The sequence below is a fragment of the Papio anubis genome, chromosome 1 (assembly GCF_008728515.1).
Source record: "Papio anubis isolate 15944 chromosome 1, Panubis1.0, whole genome shotgun sequence".
Taxonomy (NCBI): Eukaryota; Metazoa; Chordata; class Mammalia; order Primates; family Cercopithecidae; genus Papio; species Papio anubis.
Window position 1 is genome coordinate 121,234,048 of NC_044976.1, and position 24,697 is coordinate 121,258,744.

The following is a 24,697-nucleotide window of genomic DNA, read 5'->3' on the forward strand; positions in this document are numbered from 1 at the left end:
AAATAAAATAAGATCAGATTGGGTAGGTATTAATAGTTGGAGATTATTCAGTAGTACAAGCTTCTTAGTTTACAGGTTATTATATATCCAAATACATTTCTTACCAGTGTAAACATTCAATTACAGGCATACCTTGGAGATATTGCAAGTTCAGTTCCAGACCATCCAATAAAGCAAATAACACAATAAAGCAAATGACACAAATTTGTTAGTTTTCCATGTGTATAAAAGTTATGTTGGCTGGATGCGGTGGCTCATGCCTCTAATCCCAGCACTTTGGGAGGCTGAGGCGGGATGATTGCTTGAGACCAGAAATTGGGGATCAGCTTGGGCAACAAAGTGAGACCCTGCCTCTACAAAAAATAAAAAAATTAGGCGGAGGTAGTGGCACACACCTGTAGTCACAGCTACTCAGGAGACTTAGGCAGGAGGATCCCTTGAGCCCAGGAGTTTGCAGTTGCAGTGAGCCCTGTTTGAGCCACTGCACTCCCGCCTGGGCGACAGAGTGAGACTCTTGTTTAAAAAAAAAAAAAAAAAAAAAAAATTATGGTTACACTCTTAATATCTTAATGTATTTATTGTACATATCTTATGCTTACTGTAGTCTGTTGAGTGTGTAGGAGCATAATGTCTAGAAACACAATGCACATACTTTAATTTAAAAATACTTTATTGCTAAAAAGTGCTAATGATCATCTGAATAATCATCTTTTTGCGGGTGGAGGGTCTTGCCTTGATGTCAATGGCTGCTGACTGATCAGGGAGTTGTTTGCTGCATGTTGGGGTGTTTGTGGCAATTTCTTAAATTAGGACAACAATAACATTCACCACATCGATTGACTCTTCCTTTTACAGAAGATTTCTCTGTAGCATGTGATGCTATTTGACAGCATTTTACCCACAGTAGAAATTCCTTCAGAATTGGAGTCAATCCTCTCAAACCCTGCTGCTACTTTGTCAACAAAGTTTATGTAACATTCTAAATCCTTTGTTACCATTTCAATCTTGTTCACAGCATCTTCACCAGGAATAGATTCCATCTCAATAAATCACTTTCCTCAATCATCCATAAGAAGCAATTCAGCCGGCAGTGGTGGCTCATGCCTGTAGTCCCAGAACTTTGGGAGGCTGAGGCGGGCAGATCACAAAGTCCAGGAGTTTGAGACTAGCCTGGCCAATATGGTGAAACCCCATCTCTACTAAAAATACAAAAATTCGCCAGGCATGATAGCACGCCTGTAATCCCAGCTACTAGGGAGGCTGAGGTGGGAGAATCGCTTGAATCCAGGAGGCTGAGGTTTCAGTGAACTGAATCATGCCACTGTACTCCAGCCTGGGCAACAGAGCAAGACACCATCTAAAAAAAAAAAAAGAAGAAGCAATTCCTCAGCAGTTCAAATTTTGTCATAAGATTGTAGCAGTTCAGTCCCATCTTCTCATCTTCAGGTTCTACTTCCAATTCTGGTACTCTTGCTATTTCCACATCTGCAGTTACTTCCTCCACGGCAGTCTTGAACTTCTCAAAGTCATCCATGAGGATTGGAAAAACTTCTTCTAAAGTTAATAATTCAGAATAATTATTAGACCAAGATTTCTTCTGTTAATATTGATATTTTGACCCCCTCCTATGAATCACAAATATTCTTAATGCCATCAAAAATAGTGACTCCTTTCCAGAAGGTTTTCAATTTTCTTTGTCTACATCCATCAGAGGAATCACTATGGCAGCTACAGCCCTTACAAAATGTATTTCTTAACTTATAAGGCTTGAAAGTCAAAATTACTCCTTGATCCATGGGCTGCAGAATGGTCTTTTTGTTAGTAGGCATGAAAACAACATTAATCTCCATGTTCATCTCCATTAGAGCTCTCGAGTGACCAAGTGCATTGACAATGAGCAGTAATATGTTGAAAGGAATCTTTTTTTATAAGCAGCAGTAGGTCCCAACCATGGGCTTAAAATATCCAGAAAACTATGTTTTAAGCAGATGTGGTGTCATCCAGGCTTTGTTGTTCCATTTATAGATCACAGGCAGAGTAGATTTAGTATAATTCTTAATGACCCTAGAATTTGCAGAATGTTAAGGGAGCACTGGCTTCAAATGTAAGTCACCAGCTGCATTATCCTCTTGTGAGGAGAAATTCATCCTGTCCGCTAAAGCTTTGAAGGCATTCATTTCTCTTCTCTATCTATGAAGGTCTTCAGTGGAATCGTCTTCCACAAAGCTGTTTCACCTACGTGGAAAAAGTGCTGTTTAGGATAACCACCTGCATCAGTTATCTTAGTTAGATCTTCTGGATAACTTGCAGCTTCCACATCAGCACTTGCTGCTCCACCTTGCACTTTTTTTTTTTTTTTTGAGATGGAATCTTGCTCTGTCACCCAGGCTGGAGTGTGGTGGCGCGATCTCAGCACTTTTGTGTTATGGAGAATGGCTTCATCCCTGAAACCTCATGAACCAACATCTGCTAGCTTCAGACTTTTCTTCTGCAGCTTCTGCATCTCTGTCAGCCTTTTTAGAGTTGAGGAGTTAGGGCCTTGCTCTGGATTAGACTTTGGTTTAAAAGCATGTAGTGGCTGGCTCAATCTTCTATTCAGACCACTCAAACTTTCTCCAAATCACCAATAAAGTTGTTTCACTTTCTTATCATTCATGTGTTCACTGGAGTAGCACTTGCAATTTCCTCCAAGAACTTTCCCTTTACATTCACAACTATTTGGCACAAGAGGCCTTTCAGCCTATCTTGGCTTTTGGCATGCCTTCTTCACTAAGCTTAATCATTTCTAGCTTTTAAGTGAGAGGCATGCAACTCTTTCTTTCACTTGAACACACAGACAACAGTGTAGGGTTATGAATTGACCTAATTTAAATGTTGTTGTGTCTTAGAAAATAGGGAGATCCAAGGAGAGGAAGAGAGATGGGGACACAGCCAGTAAATGGAGCAGTTAGAACACACACAATATTTATTGATTATATTCACCATTTTACATGGGTTCGGTTTTTGGCTTCCTATGACAATTATCATAGTAACATCAAAGATCACTGATCACAGATCACCATAGCAGATAATAATAATAATGAAAAAGTTTAAAATATTGCAAGAATGACCAAAATGTGACACAAAGACATGAAGTAAGCATATGCTGTTGGGAAAACAGCACTGACAGACTTATTTGATGCTGGGTTGCCACAAACCTGCAATTTGTAAAAAAATAAAAATAAAAAATAAAAAAATGCAATATCTGCAAAGCACAGTAAAGCAAAGTACAATAAAACAAGATAAGCCTGTATTCATAAACTTTGACATATCTTCATTACAAAGGAGAAAACAGCCACCCTAGATATGAAAAGATTTGCCCAAAGTCATTCAACTAGGAGAGAAATGAAGACTAGAACCTTGTGAACAGGATTAAAAATAGTGAAAATCTTGGTCTAATAATTATTCTGAATTATAATTGTCACTGTTTTTTTTGTGTGTGGTTTTTTTGTTGTTTTGTTTTGTTTTTTTGAGATGGAGTCTCACTCTTTTGCCCAGGCTGGAGTGCAGTGGCATAATCTTGGCTCACTGCAACCTCCGCCTCCCGGGTTCAAGGAATTCTCCTGCCTCAGCCTCCCCAGTAGCTGGGATTACAGGCATGCACCACTACATGCAACTAATTTTTGTATTTTTAGTAAAGATGGGATTTCACCATGTTGGCCAGACTGGTTTCGAACTCCTGACTTCAGGTGATTTGCCCACCTTGGACTCCCAAAATGCTGGGATTATAGGCGTGGGCCACTGTGCCCAGCCACTTTTTTTTTCTTTAGAGGCAGGATCTCTTTCAGTCTCACAGGCTGGAGTGCAGTGGTGCAATCATACTTTGCTGCGGCCTCAAGCTCCTGGGCTCAAGCAATCCTCCCGCCTCAGCCTCTGTAACAACTAGGACTGCAGGTGTGTGCCATAACACTCGGCTACTTTTTAATTTTTTTGTAGAGTCAGGGTCTTGCTATGTTGAGCAGACTGATGTTGAACTACTGGCCTCAAGTGATATTCCTGCCTTAGCCTCCCAAAGTATTTCAGGCATGAACTACTATGCCAGGCCTATTTTCACTTTTTTTCATTTTCTTTTGAGACAGTCTTGCTGTGTCGCCCAGACTGGAGTACAGTGGTGTGATCTCAGCTCACTGCAACCTCCCCTTTCTGGGTTCAAGCAATTCTCCTGCCTCAGCCTCCAGAGTAACTGGGATTACAGGCATCCACCACCACGCCAGGCTAATTTTTGTATTTTTAGTAGAGGCGGCATTTTGTCATGTTGGCCAGGCTAGCCTCGAACTTCTGACCTCAGGTGATCTGCCCGCCTTGGCCTCCCAAAATGCTGGGATTACGGGCGTGAGCCACCATGCCCGGCCCCCTTTATTACATGTTCTGATTTATAGTTTTTCTGGTAACTTAGAGTATGCATACTTGAAGCATCATCAAGATTCTCATCTAGAAGAGAAGAGTCAGAAAAGCATAATTTGATTCAAAGAAATAGTAAGTCTTATGCCTGTAATCCCTGTACTTTGGGAGACCAAAGTGGGAGGATCACTTGAGGCCAGGAGTTGGAGAGCAGCCTGGGCAACATATTGAGACTCCCATCTTTACACACACACACACAAATAAGCCAGAAATGGTGGCTTGCACCTCTAGTCCCAGCTACTGGAGGGGTGGGGAAGGTGTGTGAGGTGAGAAAATAGCTTAAGCCCAGGAGTTCAAGGCTTCAGTGAGCAGTGATGGCACCACTGCACTCCAGCCTGGGTGACAGAGTGAGACTCTGTCTCAAAAAAAAAAAAAAAAAAAAGGAAAAAAAAGAGAAAAGAAATACTAAGTATCTGTCATATTTATGTTACATGTTTTAATGGCATTGTCTCATGGACGCCTAGTTCTGGAATATTTAAATCTTCTTGTTTCTTTTTTTAAATATAATTTTTCAATTCTTTTTGGCTAATTTTCTCTGTATCATTCAAATTTTAGTGTATGTGCTGCCAAAGTGAGCACCATTTCCTTACTTTTATTATACAGTTTAAAATTCTGTCAACTTTTACTCTGTGATGGCTCCCAGGTTTATTTTTTATTTTTTTGCTGTTTTCAGAAAATGATATATTTAGGTAGTTTAGGGTTTTATCACCACACATATAGACTACTAGAATATCTTTTAGATTGTTTCTTTTTTTTCTTCAGATGGACTTTCATTCTTGTTGCCCAGGCTGGAGTGAAATGGCACGATCTTGGCTCACTGCAACCTCCGCCTCCTGGGTTCAAGCAATTCTCCTGTCTCAGCCTCCCAAGTAGCTGGGATTACAGGCGCCCACCATCATGCCCCACTAAATTTTGTATTTTTAGTAGAGACTCTGTTGGCCAGGCTGGTCTCCAACTCCTGACCTCAAGTGATCTGCCCGCCTCGGCCTCCCAAAGTGCTAGGATTATAGGCATAAGCCACCACGCTTGGCCTAGGTTGTCTCATTTTAAAATTTTATTTATTTTATTATTTGCCAATTTATTTATTTTGAAACAAGATCACACAGGCTGGAGTGCAGTGGCACTATCATGGCTCCCTGCAGCCTCAGGCTCCCGGGTTCAAGTGATCCTGCCACCTCAGCCTTTCCTGTAGTAGCTGGGACTACAGGCACGCATCACCACACCTGGCTAATTTTTTTATTTTTTGTAGAGATGGAGATCTTTTTATGTGCTCATAACAAGAGGCAGGAGGATCACTTGAGTCCAGGAGTTCAAGACCAGCCTCTCGAAATTCTGACCCAAGTGATGCTCCCACCTCAGCCTCCCAAAGTGCTGGGATTACAGGTGTGAGCCACTGTACCTGGCTTTTAAAACTTTTTCTTCAAATCATCTTGCATACTGCTGTCTAAAAATTGTTTCAGAGTTTTTTCCATCATTCTGTAAATCCTAAATGTTTTTGTTTTAAATTTATATTTTCAGATAATTTTTTATGTCTATAAGTTTGAAATGACTTATTTTTAACAATTTCCCTTTATATTGGGCATACAGTGAAATTTTTAAAAAATATTTCATTATTCTACTTGTTTAGTTCAGGCATTCTTTACTTGAGAGCCACAACTCTCAAAGGCTTCTTGGATAGAATTCAGGGAATTTGTGAATTTGTATGGGTAAAAAATTCCATTTTTATTTTTACTAATGTAGGGGAGAACATATCTTTCCTTCTATCCATCCTAGATTTAGGGCTGAGATCCCTATAACAAAAGAGAAATTAGCAAGAGAAAAGCCTGCACATTTATTTAACATAAGTTTTGCATGACATGAGAGCCTCCATAAGGAAATAAAGGCCCAAAGAAACAGTTGAACTTGAATGTTTTTTATAGTAGGTTTGATGAAGAGCAGCCAGTGATGGAGAAATGTCATAGGGCAAAGTGTGAACAAGCTAAATGTAATACACTGGGGGAAACTGAGCAGGCCTGGTTGTTTAGATTCCTCTTTGTGTCCCTGTGCTTTTGGAGGTAAGGATGCTCCTTTTCTTTGGGTGCCGTGAGAGCACCTCTTACATGAGAGTCTTATGATGTACTTCAGGGGAAGATCAGAAAATTATTCCCAGGTTTAATGGCTGCTTCTAGGGAGAAGGGCAGGCAGAAGGTCAGAGTCACCTTCCTGCTTCTGCAATTTCCTCAAATGCCTTCAGCTTAAAATATTCAATATGTCAAGGTGCTATATTTTGTGTAGGGTGTCCTGAACCCCATCACTAACCTCAAACTGAAAGGATTTTCTTCAATTCTGAACATAGTTCAAAAACCACAGTAATATTAGCCATACTTCATCAAAAGAAAACCCAGATATTTTCATATCACATTACTTTTTTGCATCTGTTTTCATTATGCTCATCACTACTTCAAATTTAGGATAGATATTAACTCTTATTTAATGCATTTATAAAGATGCATGCATATTAGTATATAACAAACTTATCTTTTAACATTTTAATAACTGTATTTTGATATAATTAGATTCCTTTGTAATCCTACATATTTTATGCATTTAAAAACATGATTCTGAGAAGGCATTCATAAGATTTATCAGATTGCTAAAGACTAAGAACCCATGTTTTTGTTCTACTTTCAATACCTGAAAAGTTGCGGATAAAACAAAAATTATGTTAAAACTGAAAAGTAGGCTGGGTTCAGTGGCTCACGCCTGTAATCCTAGCACTTTGGGAGGCTGAGATGGGTAGATCACCTGAGGTCAGGAGTTTGAGACCAGCCTGACCAATGTGGCAAAACCCTGTCTCTACTAAAAATACAAAAATTAGCTGGGCATGATGGCACACGCCTATAATCCTAGCTACTCGGGAGGCTGAGGTAGAAGAATTGCTTGAACTCAGGAGGCAGAGGTTGCAGTGAGCTGAGATGGCGCCACTGCACTCCAGCCTGGGCAACACAGTGAGACTCCATCTCAAAAAAAAAAAAAAAAAAACCTGAAAAGTAATCAACTAAATACTTTTTAACTATAATATTCTATACACGTTTGATGATAGCCATGTATTATGGTATTATTTATGTTTTTATATTTAACAATTCTTGTTCCTTAAAATGTGCTTTATGGAGAAGGAACCAGAGTTGGTGAAATTAGTTTAGGTCAATTTAAGATGTATTAATGACATTATCCCACACATTGTTCATGTCATAGGCATGAACTTAAAAAATTTAAAGTTCCTGCTGCCTGCTTAGATGCATCTACTAATCTAGAGCAGTTGTGAGGAAGATCCATCTGAACTAGATAAAAATATGAGCAGTGGAGTATTGGTTATTTTATTCTGGTTGGCTCAGTTATTTGCCAAAAAAAGGCCCTGGTCAAATTGTTGATCACTAGGTAAAAATAATTTGGACTAATACATTAAATTGTTGATCATTAAAATAATTCTTTCAAAGTGCTTGTCTTTTATGCATTTGTTTACTTTAACATGATTTAATTTAAAAATATGTGTTGAATCCTCTTTTTTTTAAGACAGGGTCTTGCTCCGTCACCCAGGCTGGAGTGCAGTGGTGCAATTACAGTTCACTGCATTTCCACCCTCCTGGGCTCATGTGATCCTCCTATCTTAGACATCTGCATAGCAGGGACCACAGGCACACACGCCATCCAAATATATCCTTCTTCACCAAAGTTGTGGCCCCAGCTTTAGAAAAAGGAAACTCCTGGATAGTTTCCTTTTTTTTTTTTTTTTTTTTTTTTTGTGGAGACAAGGTCTCACTATGTTGCCCAAGCTGGTCTTGAAATCCTGGGCTCAAGGCTATCCTCCTACCTCAGCTTCCCAAAGTGTTGGGATTACAGGCATTAGCCGCTACACATGGCGTTTTGAATCCTTTTATGTGCAAAGATACAATCTGAACTCTTAGGACATTTATAGCCTAATATTTTCTTTCATCAAAGTTGCTAAAGCCCATCACCAGAATACCACAATTAATATTCTCAGGATAGATTATTAATAGTTGCCTAGGAATAAGAATGGTATGTGGCAATGACAGAAATTTGAAATGGCAGATTTATTAAGTACTTTTAAGCCATCAAGTTACAAAAGGCTATCAGGGGTCTTAAAAAGACAAAGAGTATAAAATAAAACAATGAACAATGACAGATTGTTTTAGTTTGAACAATTTTTATACAGTTATATCTACAGTACACTACTAATTTACTTAGCAAACTTTTTCCTGAGATTTGCAAATTTTAAAAAACGAAGAATCAAACTATATTATCTTTTCTGTTTTTTGGAAACAGAGTCTCCACTCTGTTGTCCAGGCTGGAGTACAGTGGTGTGGTCTCAGCTCACCACAGCCTCAACCTCTTGGGTTCAAGGAATCTTGTGCTTCAGCCTCCCAAGTAGCTGGGATTACAGGCATGCACCATTACGCTTCGCTAATGTTTTGTATTTTTAGTAGAGACGGGGTTTCACCATGTTAGCCAGGCCTGTCTTTAACTCCTGGCCTCAAGTTGATATGCCTGCCTTGGCCTCCCAAAGTACTGGGATTACAGGCGTGAGCCACCGTGCCTGGCCTCAAACTATATTTTTTAATTAGTACAGTAAATACACATTAATCGTGACACAATTATTTCTTCTGGATACAGCAGGAAAAATTAAGTTAAGAGAAAGTGCTTCATATTTCTTGATTTGTTATAAAAAGAAGAGATCCTCTCTAGATTTCTGGGTAAGAGGGGAAACTAGCAATCCCACAATGATTTCCTTTATTTCTTGCCATCCGAATATATCCTTCTTCACCAAAGTTGCGGCCCCAGCTTTAAAAAAAGAAATAACACAAAATTACAAATGCATGCAATCAAATCATGTTATCAACTTTTTATCTCATTGTTTTTCTCCTGTAAGTGATTATATATGAAAGACTGTAAAACAAAATTAGAATGAAATAATATAGTAGTTTCTCCAGGGATTTTAGGCAATTCAAAATAATGGTTTGGAAAGCTTTAGTGCTATATTGATGAATAGACTTAATACCTAAGGAAAACTATAGTAAGATCCATCCCAGTCCTTTAATCCTCCTACTTTGCAAATATGACTTCTCTAAGGAAAGATTATTAGTATCTTTTATAAGGCTCTATCTCTAAATTTTTTTATAACAGTATCGTGGGTAATGATTTTCCATCAAACTTAAATTCCTCTAGAGAATGCCAATTAAGAAATATTTTTGAGTTACTACTGTGAAAAAGCTATAGGGGAGGGAATTCTAAAGCCAACAACAAAAATGCAGCTCTGAAAGAGTTTTTCATCTAGAAGTGGAGCTGCGATAAGACTTTCTTATAATTAAAGCTATTGAAAAATGAGCCAGGCATGGTGGCTCACACTTGTAATCCAGGTGCTTTGAGAGGCTGAAGTGGGATTGTTTGAGGTCAGAGTTTGAGACCAGCCTGGGCAAAATAGCAAGTCCCTGATTCTACAATTTTTTTTTTTTTAATTAGCCAGGCATGGTGGCGTGTACCTGTATTCCTTAGCTACTCTGCAGGCTGAAGTGGCAAGACCATTTAAGCCCAGGGGTTTGAGAGTACAGTGAGTTATGATTACACCGCTGCATTCCTGACACTCCAGCCTGACCCTGTCTCAAAACAAAACAAAGCAAAACAAAACCAAAAAAAGGAATATTCTACCTGGCACTGGAAGTGTTCAAGCAAGCGGAGGCTAATTGTTAGCGATGTTGCAGAGAGAAATCATGGGTCGGATTAGGGTTCGAGTAGATCAGTGTTTTACTTTTTGATTTCATGGACTTAGAGGAGTTAAAAGGTTTTTGCAGATCGATATACAGTTATCAATTTCTAAATTAGCATGTATGGACACCTTTTTTTTTTTTCTTGCAGATGAAGTTTCGCTCTTAGTTGCCCAGACTGGAGTGCCATGGTGCAATCTCAGCTCACTGCAGCCTCGGCCTCCCGGGTTCAAGTGATTCTCCTGCCTCAGCCTCCCGAGTAGCTAGGACTACTACTCCTGGCATGTGCCACCACGATGGCTAATTTTGTATTTTTAGTAGAGACGGGGTTTCTTCATGTTGGTCAGGCTGGTCTCCAACTCCTGACCTCAAGTGACCCACCCACCTTGGCCTCCCAAAGAGCCGGGATTACAGGCGTGAGCCACCACGCCTGGCTGTATGGACATCCTTTTTAAAAAGTATACTATTGGCTGGGCACGGTGGTTCATGCCTGTAATCCCAGCACTTTGGGAGGCATAGACAGGCAGATAATTTGAAGTCAGGAGTTCGAGACCAGTCTGGCCAACATGGTGAAACCCCGTCTCTACTGAAAATACAAAAATTAGCTGGGCATGGTAGCATGAGCCTGTAGTCCCAGCTACTGGAGAGGCTGAGGTATGAGAATCGCTTGAACCTGGGAGGCAAGGCGGAGGTTGCAGGAAGCCAAGATTGCACCTGTGCACTCCAGCCTGGGCAACAGAGTGAGACTGTCTCAAAAAAAGAAAATAAATAAAAACCATACTACTTACTGTCACCATTATGTTGTAAAAGAAAATTCATTTTAACACCAAAAGCAAAAATTCCAAAGAGATAATCTCTATTTTAAGGATAGTCTTTTGAGTAAATAAATTTAGATTAATGAAAAAGTCACCAAAATATTCTTATTTTTCTTATTTTACCAAGACTGATGAAAAAACTTAGAAAATCCTTGTAAGAGGAATGATTTCTGAAGCTCTTTATCATTCTGAGATTTTGTAGTGGTAGGTATATAAATATCATACAAGGCAAAATTCATTAAGTGCTCTAGGATACAAATAAAAGTGTGAAATTGAGAAAATGCCTAGTGTGTCTGGAGAGCAGTAAGAAATTTAGTTGAAAGGAAAACTGGATATCTTTAGTAGAATAGCGGAAAAAGAGGATAGAAAGCTGGTTTGGGGTCATGTTGTGAACAGCTTAGAACAGCCTGTGGAGGAACACGTACTTCAATTACAAAGGCAAAGGGAAGCTGTTACAAATTTTGGCTCAGGGACTCAAAGGTTGTGTTTTTGCATGCAGTGGAGAACCTAAGAAATGCTGGTTTATTGTTGGAAGACAAATGACACCATTTAAAAGGACTGTGCTTTAAGAGGCCTTATATATTCTATGTATCAGCCCTCACTGGACCTTTTGCAGGTCCTATTTTTTTCTCTCTGTACCATTTAACACAGTTGTCTACTCCCACCTTACTGGTCTCTTGGCTTTAAGACACTACTATGTTCTGATTTTCTTATCTCTCTCTGGTCAGTCCTTCTCAAACATTTTCATGAGCGCCTTTCTTTGCTTCCTTTCACTTAATTGCCACTCCACTGCTTAGAAATTTTTGATGGCTCTCCATGCCTTTACAAGAAAATTCAAACTTCATCATCTCCTCTAATCAACCAATGGCTGTAGTGGGTTCTTTTGTTTGTTTTTGACACAGTCTCACCATGTTGCTCTGTTGGAGTGTGGTGGTGCAATCACAGCTCACTGTAACTTCTTCAACCTCCTGTGCTCAAGCAATCCTTCTGCCTCAGCCTTCCCAGTAGCTAGGACCACAGGTGCATACCACCATGCTCGGCCAATTTTTTGTTTTTAGTAGAGAAGAGGTCTCACTATGTTGCCCAAGCTGCAGCAATGCTCTTTTAATATCTAGTTTAATAAGCAAAAGCAATAACAATAATCTGGCCAGGCTATCATTGATATTAATAGACACCACTTATTTAGCACTTACTCTGTGCCAAACAGATTAACATAAATTATCTAATTTAATCATCATCATGTGAGGTGAGTATTATCTTCTTTTACTAAAGAAAAAAACAGAAGGGCAGAGTGGTAAAGTGGCTTGCCAAAAGTCACATAGATAGTAAATTGTGAAGCCAGAGTTCAAATATAGGATTATTTTATTCCAAAGCCCACTCTAACTTTTATACTATGCCTATCCCTACAGTTATCTCTGTGAGTGAAATCATATGGGGAATGAAATTGAGACCAGTACATCTAGAATCTCATGTAATTTATATCTTACTATGGTCACTACCTTAAATAATAGGTAAAATAAATAATTTTAGATGAACTGAGTTTGGACCTGAGATCTAGTATGAAAATTGAATTGAAGGGCTAGTTACTAGCAGTATTAATTCAGTCCGTGAGACCAAGGAATCCCAGACCCCATTCAACATCTAGATAATTTGCTTTTCTTAGTTTTACCAACCAAGATCAATTGCCCCCAATTTTTCAAAAGATCCCAGACTTCTTTTTGACTAAGTCCTGCTAACTTCCCTTAAACAATGAAACTGATTTAAAAAAAAAAAATCTTAAGCTAAATAAAGTATCTGAGGACAAAGTCTTGCCTTCAGAATTATACAAAGTCTGCTCCAAATGTTCATTCCAGTACTTATCAAGTTGTATATTTTTTTATTAATTCTATAGCTCTTTCACTCAAACTGTTCAACTTTAGGTAAGTTTGTTAACTAAATGCCTGTCTCATAAGAGTACTTTAAAAATTAAATTACAAAATGTATTTAAAGTACTCACACAATATTTGGTATATAGCCAATGCTTACTAAGTGAAGGTAGCTATTTTTATTATTATCCAGGTATGAGTACATCTGATCGGACTCAAGTAGAGTACATCTACTTTTTTTTTTGAGATGGAGTTTTGCTCTTATTGCCCAGGCTGGAGTGCAATGGCATAGCCTTGGCTCGCCGCAACCTCCACCTCCCAGGTTCAAGTGATTCTCCTGCCTCAGCCTCCTGAGTAGCTGGGATTATAGGCATGCGCGACCATGCCCGGATAATTTTGTATTTTTAGTAGAGATGGAGTTTCTCCATGTTGGCCAGGCTGGTCTCGAACTCCCAACCTCAGGTGATCCTCCCACCTCGGCCTCCCAAAGTGCTGGGATTACAGGCATGAGCCACCTAGCCAGGCTGAGTCCGTCTACTTTAAAATATATATATATAGCCTTCTTCTAGGGTGATCACCAGTCCCAGTTTGCCTGGGACTGTCCTGTTTTTAAAAAGAAAGTCCTATGTCTCAGAAAGCCTCGTAGCCCTTAGCAAAGTGGGAAAGTTGATCAATGCCAGTTTCCTTTGTAATAGACTGAAGTCCTGGGCTTCTTAGGCTGTGCCAGACACTCTTCTAGGCATTAGGATTACAGAGACAAAGTCTTTCTAAAGCCTAGGTTCTAGAGGAGAAACATACAGTAAACAAAGAAATACTTGATGATATAATATGATAAGTACAATAAAGAAAAATAAAGCAGGATAAGGGATACAGAGTGTTAGGAGACAGAGCTCAATTTGAGGCGGAATGGTCGGGAAAAGCTTCGCTGAGTGGATGTTTGAGCAAAGATGCAAGTGAGGCAAAGACCTGGATAAAGAGCTAGAAATAAGCATGGTGGGGCCGGGCGCGGTGGCTCAAGCTTGTAATCCCAGCACTTTGGGAGGCCGAGACGGGCGGATCACGAGGTCAGGAGATCGAGACCATCCTGGCTAACACCGTGAAACCCCGTCTCTACTAAAAATACAAAAAACTAGCCGGGCGAGGTGGCGGGCGCCTGTAGTCCCAGCTACTTGGGAGGCTGAGGCAGAAGAATGGCGTAAACCCGGGAGGCGGAGCTTGCAGTGAGCTGAGATCCGGCCACTGCACTCCAGCCCGGGCTACCGAGCAAGACTCCGCCTCAAAAAAAAAAAAAAAAAAAAAGAAATAAGCATGGTGTGTCAAGAAATAGCAAAAAGGCTAATGTGCCAGGAGCTGAATGAGAGAGGGGAGAGTAGTTGGAGAGGTAGTTGGAGAGGCAGGCTAAGGCCAGATAATGTCATGCTTTACAGGTCATGGGTTTTATTCTGAATGGGAAGGAAAGCCATTAGAGGGTTTGGGGTAGAAGGGTAACATAATCTACTTTATGCTTTAAAAAGATAACTCTGGTTAATGTATAGAGGATTGACTGCAAGCAAACAAGAGGGAAGCAGCTACCATTACAAGATTATTGCAATAGACCAGGAGATAGATGGTGGCTTGAACTCTAATGGTAACAGTAGAGGTATTGAGAAATGCAGGCATATCTTGTTTTATTGTGCTTCGCTTTATTGTGCATTGCAAATTTTGCATTTTTTACAAATTGAAGATTTGTGGTAACCCTGCATGGAGCAAGTCTATTGGCACAATGTTTCCAACAGCCTGTGCTCACTTCATGTCCCTGTGTCATATTTTGGCATTTCTCATAATATTTCAACGGTTTTCATTATTAGCAAATCTGTTATGGTGAACTGTGATCAGTGATTTTTTTTTTTTTAATTTTTGAGACAGGGTCTCACTCTGTCATCCAGGCTGGAGTGCAGTGGCACAATCACAGCTCACTGCAGCCTCAACCTCCAGGGCTCAGGCTCCTGCCTCAGCCTCCCAAGTAGCTGGGACCACAGATATGCACCACCATGCCCGGGTAATTAAAAAAAAAAAACTATCTGTAGAGACAGAGTCTTGCTATGTTGCCCAGGATGGGACCAGTGAACTTTAATGTTACTATTGTAATTGTCTTGGGGTGCCATGAGCCACACGCATATAAGATGGTGAACTTAATTGATAAGTGGTGTGTGTTCTGACTGCTCCACTAACTGACACTTCCCTCATCTCTCTTCTTTGGCCTCCCTCTTCCCTGAGACACAATGATATTGAAATTAGGCCAATTAATAACCTTACAATGGGCTGGGCACGGTGGCTCATGCTTGTAATCCCAGCACTTTGGGAGACCGGGGCGGGTGGATCACCTGAGGACAAGAGTTCGAGACCAGCCTGGCCAACATGGCGAAACCCCGTCTGTACTAAAAATACAAAATTAGCCAGGTGTGGTGGTGCGCGCCTGTAATCCCAGCTACTCCAGAGGCTGAGGCAGGAGAATTGCTTAGAACCTGGGAGGCAGAGGTTTCAGTGAGCCGAGATTGCGCCACTGTACTCCAGCCTGGGCAACAGAGGGAGACTCTGTCTCAAAAAACAAAAACAAACAAACAAAAAACAACCTTTCAGTGGCTTCTAAGTGTTCAAGTGAAAGGAAGAGTTCTACATCTCTCATTTTACATCAAAGCTAGAAATGATTATGCTTTGTGAAAGCCAAGGTAGGCTGAAAGCTAGACCTCTTGAACCAGTTAGCCATGTTGTGAATGCAAAAGGAAAGTTCTTGGAGGAAATTAAAATGCTACTCCAGTGAACACATGAATGATAAGAAAGCAACACAACGGGCCAGGTGCAGTGGCTCATGCCTGTAATCCCAGCACTTTGGGAAGTTGAAGCAGGTAGATAACTTGAGCTCAGGAGATCAAGACCAGCCTGGGCAACATGCTAAAAATACAGAGATTACCTGTGCCTGGTGGCACGTGCCTGTAGTCCCAGCTACTTGGAGGGCTGAAGTGGGAGGACTGCTTGAGCCTGGGAGGCAGAGGTTGCAGTGAGCTGAGATTGTGCCACTGCACTCCAGCCTGGGTGACAGAGTGAGACTCTCAATAACAACAAACAAACAACAACGAAAAAAAAAGAAAAAGAAAGAAAGAAGAAAAAGAAAAGAAAAGGAAGAAAAAAAAGAAAGGGAAGAAAGTGAACTGGCCTTATCGCTGATATGATTTGAGTGGTCTAGATAAAAGAGCAAAGCAGCCACAACATTCCCTTAAGCCAAAACCTAATCCAGAGCAAGGCCCTAACTCTCTTCCATTGTAAGAAGGGTGATGAAACTAAAAGTTAAAGAAGTTAAATCACCTGCCGAAGTTCTTCTATGCCTCCAGTGCAACCTATGCCACCTCTATTTTAGCATTTATCACATTGAGTTGAAACGGACTATACATGCACCTGCCTGTTTCCTTTACTCCGTTAGACTAGGAGTACCTTGAGGGATGGTAGAAAAGCTGCATTTTTCATTTCCAATTGCTAGTTCCTAGCTTGGCACATGGTAGGTACTCAATATATGTTTGTTGAATTAGTGTCTGAATGAAGATGCAAAAATGAACAAGAGACTATCCTACCTTGAAGAAGTTTACATTTTAGTGAATAGAGCATGGTTTGCACAAATAGCTATAACACAAAGGATATGTGTAAAATACTATCATAGAATTCATAAAGCATTGCCAAAGCTTAGGAAATAGAGAAACAATTCTAAGTGAATGGGGTATGAAAGAGATAGTATTTGAGGCAGGATTTAAAAATGAATAGGATTTGTAATGACTTTTTTTTTTTCATTTTAAAATTAATATCTTTTTTTTTTTTTTCCTTTTTTTTTTTTTTTTTTTTGAGACGGAGTCTTGCTCTGTCACCCAGGCTGGAGTGTGGAGCGCAGTGGCGCGATCTTGGCTCACTGCAAGCTCCGCCTCCCAGGTTCATGCCATTCTCCTGTCTCAGCCTCCCGAGTAGCTGGGACTACAGGCATGTGCCACCACGCCCGGCTAATTTTTTTTTCTGTATTTTTAGTAGATACAGGGTTTCACCGAGTTAGCCAGGATCGTCTCGATCTCCTGACCTCGTGATCCGCCTGCCTCGGCCTCCCAAAGTGCTGGGATTATAGGCTTGAGCCACCGCGCCCGGCCTCCCTCCTCTTTTTTTGAGATAGGATCTCATTCTGTCAATGAAGCTGGAGTTGAGTGATGTGATCATGGCTCACTCACAGCGACCTCAACTTCATGGGCTCAAGTGATCTTCCCACCTCAGTCTCCCAAGTAGCTGGGACCACAGGTGTGTGTCACCATGCCTGGCTTATTTTTGTACAGAGATGGGGTCTATGTTCCCCAGGCTGGTCTTGAACCCCTGGGCTCAAGAGATCCTCCCAGTTCAGCCTCCCAAAGTGCTGGGATTACAAGCATGAGCCAGTAAGCCTGGTTGGACATACTATGTTTAACTTAATTTTTTTTTTTTTTTTTTTTTTTGAGATAGGGTCCTGCTCTGTCACCTAGGCTAGAGGGCGGTGGTGTGATCATGGCTCACTGTAGCCCTAAACTCCTGGGCTCAAAAAATCCCCCTACCTCAGCCTCTCGAGTAGTTGATATTACAGGCACATGCCACCATGCCCAGCTAATTTTTAAAATTTGTTTGTAGAGACTGGGTCTCCCTATGTTGCTCAAGCTGGCCTTAAACTCCTGGCCTCAAGTGATCCTCCTGCCTTGGCCTCCCGAAGCTCTCGAGTTATAAGCATGAGCTTACCACATTCAGCTAATATTTATACTACATATAAATTTTATATTTATGTGTATCTTTTTTCATTTAAATATATATCCCAAGTATTTTATTAGGTTATTAATAATAGTCTGAATATTTCTAATGCATGGAGTTGATTATGTCATAATTTATTTAATCATATACCTATTGTTAGGCATTTTTGGCTACTTACTAAAGAATAATGCTACAATTCACCTAAGTTGGGTATGAAAGTTTTCCCATATTTAGGATTATTTTCTTCATATAGATTCCAAGAAAAAAAAGTAATGGGGCACTGGCTGGGCGCAGTGGCTTGCGCCTGTAATCCTAGCACTTTGGGAGGCCAAGGCAGGCAGATCACCCAAGATCAGGAGTTGGAGACCAGCCTGACCAACATAGTGAAACCCTATCTCTACTAAAAATACAAAAATTAGCCAGGCGTGTTGGTGGGTGCCTGTAATCCCAGCTACGCGGGAGACTGAGGTAGGAGAATCGCTTGAACCCGGGAGGCGGAGGTTGCAGTGAGCCGAGATCGTGCCACTGCACTCCAGCCTGGGTGACAGAGCGAGACTCTGTCTCAAAACAAAAAACAAAAAACAAAAACAAGGGGGGTGGGTAAAGAATATGAACATTTAAAAAGTTCTTTATCATATCGTCAAATTGCTTTCAAGAAAGAGAATAGGCAGGGTGCGGTGGCTCACGCCTATAATCCCAGCACTTTGGGAGACCGAGGTGGGAAGATCATGAGGTCAAGAGATCGAGACCATCCTAGCCAACATGGTGAAACTCCATCAAACATGGTGAAACCCCATCCAACATGGTGAAACCCCGTCTCTACTAAAAATACAAAAATTAGCTGGGTGTGGTGGCACGTGCCTGTAGTCCCAGCTACTCAGGAGACTGAGGCAGAAGAATCACTTGAATCTGAAAGGCGGAGGTTGCAGTGAGCTGAGATCATGCCACTGCACTCCAGCCTGGTGGCAGAGTGACTCCGTCCCCCCCCCCCCAAAAAAAAAGAATAAATACAGCTTACTTTCCCGTCAAACTGTATAAGAATGCCCATTTCACCAAGACGGGTGGTATTTTTGTAGACAGCATTGGGCTTCACAGGCATTTCAGAAAGATGAAGCAGCATATATAAAGAAACAGAGGTAGGGATGTATCTGTAAACTTAGGGAATGATGAATAAGTAGTTCACTATGGCCAGAGTATGACTGTGGGTATATGAAAATATAGTGGAAGAAATGTCTAAGATTATGTTAAAAACTAGATAGTGGAGTACCTGGAATGCCTGGCCAGGTGTTTGGACTTCATTTTTAGACAATGGTGAACTATTTAGAATTTTTGAGCAGGAGTTGACATGATCTATATTTTAAGAAGATACCTCTATAGATGGCTGGAATAGAATCTGAATTACAGCAGAGCCATTGGGAATGGCAAAGAGAAAATTCATATAAAATATGATTCAGAGGCCAAATGGATAGGGCTGTGTGGGTTGAGGGGGAAAAAGGAGAAGGCCAAAATGATGCTTAGGCTGTAATAATCTGAAGATGGTAATATATTACCCAAAACAGGGAATAGTTTTCCCTTGAGCTTGTTCTAAAATCCTTTTCAGGGATGAGCGATGAAAGGAAGAGAAGAACATTGTAAACTTATTGAGTATGAGCGTGTGTATATGTTGGTAGTAGGGTGATGTAGGTGGGGAGTTTGGATTTTTCAAGTAGAGCTGCCAAATTGGAAGTTGGACAAGAAAGTCTGTCACTTAGTTAGGAGGTCATTTTCAGAGATTATGAACTGGGGATCATCTACATAATGGCAATAGTTGAAACTGAAGGAGCAGATGAGTTTGCTTTGATATAGCAAACTCATGTAACAGACAGGTGGATAAAATAATGTAAGATATGAGGCTAAAGTTGATGTAACAAGATGAATCAAGATAGTGAGAAATGTGCCATTGCATATGTTTTCTGGGTCGTTGAGCAACTTTCCAACCTCTAATGCACTTTCTTCCTCCAATACATGAATAATTCCATACATCTGAAAACTTGATGCAAATAGTGTCTTCTCTGTGGAAGTTTAGACTGTTAGGCATTTCCTCCTCCCATAGCATTTAGACATGTATCATTATACCACGATGTGTTTGTTGTATCGTTTAAAAATCTATCTAGGCTGGGCGCGGTGGCTCACACCTGTAATCCCAGCACTTTGGGAGGCCGAGGTGGGTGTATCACCTTAGGTCGGGAGTTTGAGACCAGCCTGGCCAACATGGTGAAACCCTATCTCTACTAAAAATACAAAAATTAGCCAGCGTGGTGGTGAGCGCCTGTAATCCCAGCTACCAAGGAGGCTAAGGCAGGAGAATCGCTGGAACCTGGGAGGTGGAGGCTACAGTGAGCCGAGATTGCACCATTGCACTCCAGCCTGGGCAACAGAGTGAGACTCTGTCTCAAAAAAAGAAAAAAACCTATATATATATATATATATATATATATATATATGCATGAATTTCTGTCTCTCTTCATAATTTTATTTTTTTCCCCTTTTTGAGACAGGCTGGAGTGCAGTGGGGTGATCAATGTTCACTGCAGCCTCTCTCTCTCTCTATAGATAGATAGATAGAGAGATTTATATGTATGTATACATAATATATATTATATAATGTATGTATACATTATATATTATATAATATGTACATATACATAATATATATTACATAATATGTATGTAATATACAATGTATGTATATGTAATATATTATATATTATGTATGTATGTATGTATAATATATAATATGTATGTATATATTATATATTATATATGTATGTATATGTATGTATTATGTCTACATCAACCCTAGACATAATTGCCATAATCAAATATAATATATATTATATATGTATTATATATGCATTATAGAAGTATGTATATATAATACAAATTGTATATAATGTATATTATATATTATATATTATGTATGTATATATAAAATATATATATATTTTTCATGTTAGATTGCGAGTGCCTTTAGGACAGGATGGTTTCTTACTATTTTTTGTATCTCCAGGGCCTAGATAATGCCAATCACATTGTAGATGCCTAGTAAGTGCTTGTTGAATGAATGAGTGAAGAGAAGCAGCTTTGAATTTCAACACTAAAAGATGAGATGATCTTCAAGAGCAGCTTCAGTAGAGGAGAAAATTTAGAACACCTGCTGTAGGGAGTTCCTTAGAGAGTCAATAAGATATGAGGGAAATGGCTTCATTTTAAAAAGCTATCACTGGTCTACACCCAAGCTGACCAGTGCCGTGAATAGGTTATCAGTGAGCCAAGATATTGATCCTCTCAGCTACTTTCCCAGATGGCCATACAAATATCATCATCTTCTATGTGTGCCACAATGGGAAAAGGTTAGGAAAGCACCTTTTGTTTGATTTGTAGACTACGTACTTCAAGTAAAGATTTGAGGGGTGTTATGGGTTGCATTGTGTCCCCGCAAAATTCATGTTGGAATCCTAACCTCCAGTACCTCAGAATGTGAACTTATTGAGAGATGGGGTTGATGTAGACATAATTAATTAAATTAAGATGAGGTCATTAGGGCGGGTCCTAATCCAACATGAATGATGCTCATGAAAAGGGAAAATTGGCTAGGCACGGTGGCTCACACCTATAATCCCAGAGCTCTGGGCTCTGGGAGACCAAAGCAGGAAGATCACTTGAACCCAGGAGTTTGAGACCAGTCTGGGAAACAGAGAGAGATCCTGTCTCTACAAATAGAAATTAAAATTTGCCTGGTGCGGTGGTGCATGCCTGTAGTGCCAGCTACTTTGGTGGATGATGTGGGAGGATTGCTTGAGCCCAGGAGTTTGAGGCTGCAGTGAACATTGATCACCCCACTGCACTCCAGCCTGGGTGACAGAGTGAGACCCTGTCTCAAGAAGGGGAAGAAAGTAAAATTATGAATAGATACAGAAATGCATACAGGCAGAATGTCATGTGAAAATGAAGGCAGAGGTCAGGGGGATGGTTCTAAAGGCCGAGGAAAGTCCAAGATCACCAGCAAACTTTCAGAAGCTAGGGGAGAGGCATCAAACATTTTTTTTTTAATTAAAAGAACATATTTAATTGACACAGATTGTATAAACTCAAGGTGTACAGTGTGATGACTTGATGTATGTGCACATTGTGCAATGACTGCCATAATCAAATGAAATAATGCATCCATCTCCACCCGGGCTGTACCTTTGATTCCCAGAACCTGTTCATCTTATACCTGAAAGTTTACACTCTTTGATCAACATCTCCTCATTTACCCAGCCTCCAGTCCCTGGCAGCCATCATTCTACTGTCTGTTTCTGTAAGTTTGACTTTTTCCGATCCCACATATAAGTAAGATCATACAGTAATTTTTTTTTCCTGTGTCCACGAATATTTCTTCCTCACAGCATGAGAAGCTAGTAACACCTTGATCTTAGACTTCCAGCCTCCAGAACTGGGAGATACAAATTTCTGTTATTTAAGCTGCTCAGTTCGTGGCACTTTGTCATGGCAGCCATAGCAAACTAACACAAAGAGAAACTCCAGGCGTGCCCCAAAGCCTCAACTCTTCATATATCCTCCCTTTTTTCCCTCTAGAAGTTATGTTCCTTTTGTTTATGAGTGATATAGATGTCAGTTCAACACATATATTGAGGGGCCTTTCGGTGCCACCCACTTAGTCTGTGCTGCGGATACGAAGACAAGACATAATCTCTCCCCAAAGGCACGTACAGAACATTGGAGTGACAGACAGGTAAAAATGCAATTTAAATATAATGCCTAAAATGCTGTGATCCAGTATGTATAGGACATTTTGGCAGCATAGAAAAAAGACATTTTGCTCATCCCAAGGATTCAGGAAAGACTTTCTGGAATAGATTGTGCCTGAGCTGCTTCTGAAGAAAAGGAGAAGTAAACCAAAAGAGAAGACAGGATATTCTAGGCAGAGGGAACACAAACCGAGATAGAAAGGAAGGTATTACAGATAAAGTGGAATGTATGGGAACTACAACTGTGGATAGCGCAATATAACCAGAGTGAAAATAGGAGGCAACGAATGCCAGGAGGTGAGGCTGGCAAGGCAGGGAGCACGGCCTACAGGACTTGTCTTCTGTCAGGGAACATTAATTTTACACTGCATAAAACTCAGTAGAAGAGTTATAAGCCCAGACTCGTTCATATTTTAGACAAATAAGTTTGGCAGCAGTATGAAAGATGGATTTGAGGGTAAAGGGGAAGAAAAGAGAGAGTAAAGGAGACCAGTTACAAGGGGACAGCAATAGTCCACACCAGAGATGCCTGAACTAGAGCCGTAATAGAAGAAACAGAGAAGGGACAGAATCAAGGACATAGATGAAGTAAAATTGCTTTGACTAATTGGTTGCTTGGTCAGACTTGGGGAGGTCTCAGATGAATCCATCATATCTTACTGGGTGACTGTGTTGTGTGGCTCTTTACTGATGTGGGAAATTCTGAAGGAGGAACAGGATGGGGGAGAGAGTACTGAATTATTTGGATGTATTGAGTTTGGAGAGACTAAGATATGTGCAAGTGGGTGTGTCCAGATAAGTCTAAAGTTCTGGGAAGATGTCGGAACTAGAGCTAGAGATTCAAAAGCTATTGGCATATAAAGGTTATAGCTAGAGTCCTAAGAGTGGAATTATGGCACCCAAGAAAAAATAAAATAAGAGGAGGAATGGGCAGAGGATAGGGCCTTGGGAAATACCAACATTTTTGGGCTAAACAGAGGAATAGGTTTGTAAGAGAGGCTGAGAAGGAATGATCAGAGAAGTAGTACAGAAGACAAACCATGAAAACAAACTGATGAAGAAGGAATAGTAAGTGAAGAGATGGGGGCACTGAGAAATTTAGAATGTCACTTTGTAAGAAGCTATAAAGTTCATCATTGTCAATATCATGATCATAATCATCATCATCAAAATCATAAGAGAGTATTTGCTGAAACTCCCTCAAATTCCTGATTCCAATTAAATATAAAGTGTAAATATATTACCTGTTTTTCACAAGCCAGTATTCTTTCCCGTTAAGAACACCATAGCCAACCACAAGTACACCATGATTCACATTCTGAGTACAGGATGGTTCATAGTAGACACCTGAGAATCAATTGGGTAGGAAAAAAGAGTGAATACTATAGGATAATAAAGGGCATTTAAAAACTGTATTACTTTTTATTAGCCTGCTTTGACTACATAGCAAGATTAATTTAAAAAGTTAAGGACATGGCCGGGCGTGGTGGCTCAAGCCTGTAATCCCAGCAGTTTGGGAGGCCGAGGCAGGCGGATCATGAGGTCAAGAGATCAAGACCATCCTGGCCAACATGGTGAAACCCCCCGTCTCTACTAAAAATACAAAAATTAGCCGGGCGTGGTGGCACGCTCCTGTAGTCCCAGCTACTGAGGAGGCTGAGGCAGGAGAATTGCTTGAACCCGGGAGGTGGAGGTTACAGTGAGCTGAGATTGTGCCACTTCACTCCAGTCTGGCAACAGGGTGAGACTCCATCTCAAAAAAAAGAAAAAAGAAAAAAAAGTTAAGGACGTATACTCTCATGCATAAACTAGGGCTCATAATTATTTGCCACCAATGCTGTATTTGTCAGTGTTCTTGCCAAGCTTAGCATCACTCCAGTCATGGTTCCCCCAGAAACCTTGTTTGATAAGCACACCACCTTTTTCTAAGTTTTTTTCTTTTCTTTTTTGTTTTTTTTCTAAGTATTTTTAAACTTGCACACAATCAGTTATTGTAATTCTCTGTGTATACAGACATATCTCATTTTATTGTGCTTTGCTTTATTGTGCTTTGCAGATATTACCTTTTTTTTTTTTTTTTTTTTTTAAGGAACAGAGTTTTGCTCTGTTGTCTAGGCTGTAATACAGTGGTATGATCATAGCTAACTGTAACCTCAATCTCCTAGGCTCCAGTCATCCTCCTGCCTTGGCCTCCCAAAGCACTGGGATTATAGGCATGAGCCACTGCACCCAGCTAGATATTG

The 24,697-nt window shown here is 40.3% G+C and overlaps 1 protein-coding gene across 3 annotated transcripts in view; it reads right to left on the reverse strand.

The window, feature by feature from the left end:
- Positions 1-6,251: 6,251 nt before the first annotated feature.
- The window catches only part of CTSS (cathepsin S), a 38,752-nt gene continuing 20,306 nt past the window's right edge, over positions 6,252-24,697 (reverse strand). For all 3 annotated transcript variants that reach the window (XM_031652610.1, XM_003892591.5, XM_017946970.3), the window contains 2 exons: positions 23,699-23,801; positions 6,252-9,279 (listed from right to left, as the gene is read on the reverse strand). In XM_031652610.1, the coding sequence (XP_031508470.1) occupies positions 9,180-9,279; positions 23,699-23,801 (203 nt within the window). In that variant the 3' untranslated portion in view covers positions 6,252-9,179. The remainder of the gene's footprint in view (positions 9,280-23,698; positions 23,802-24,697) is intronic.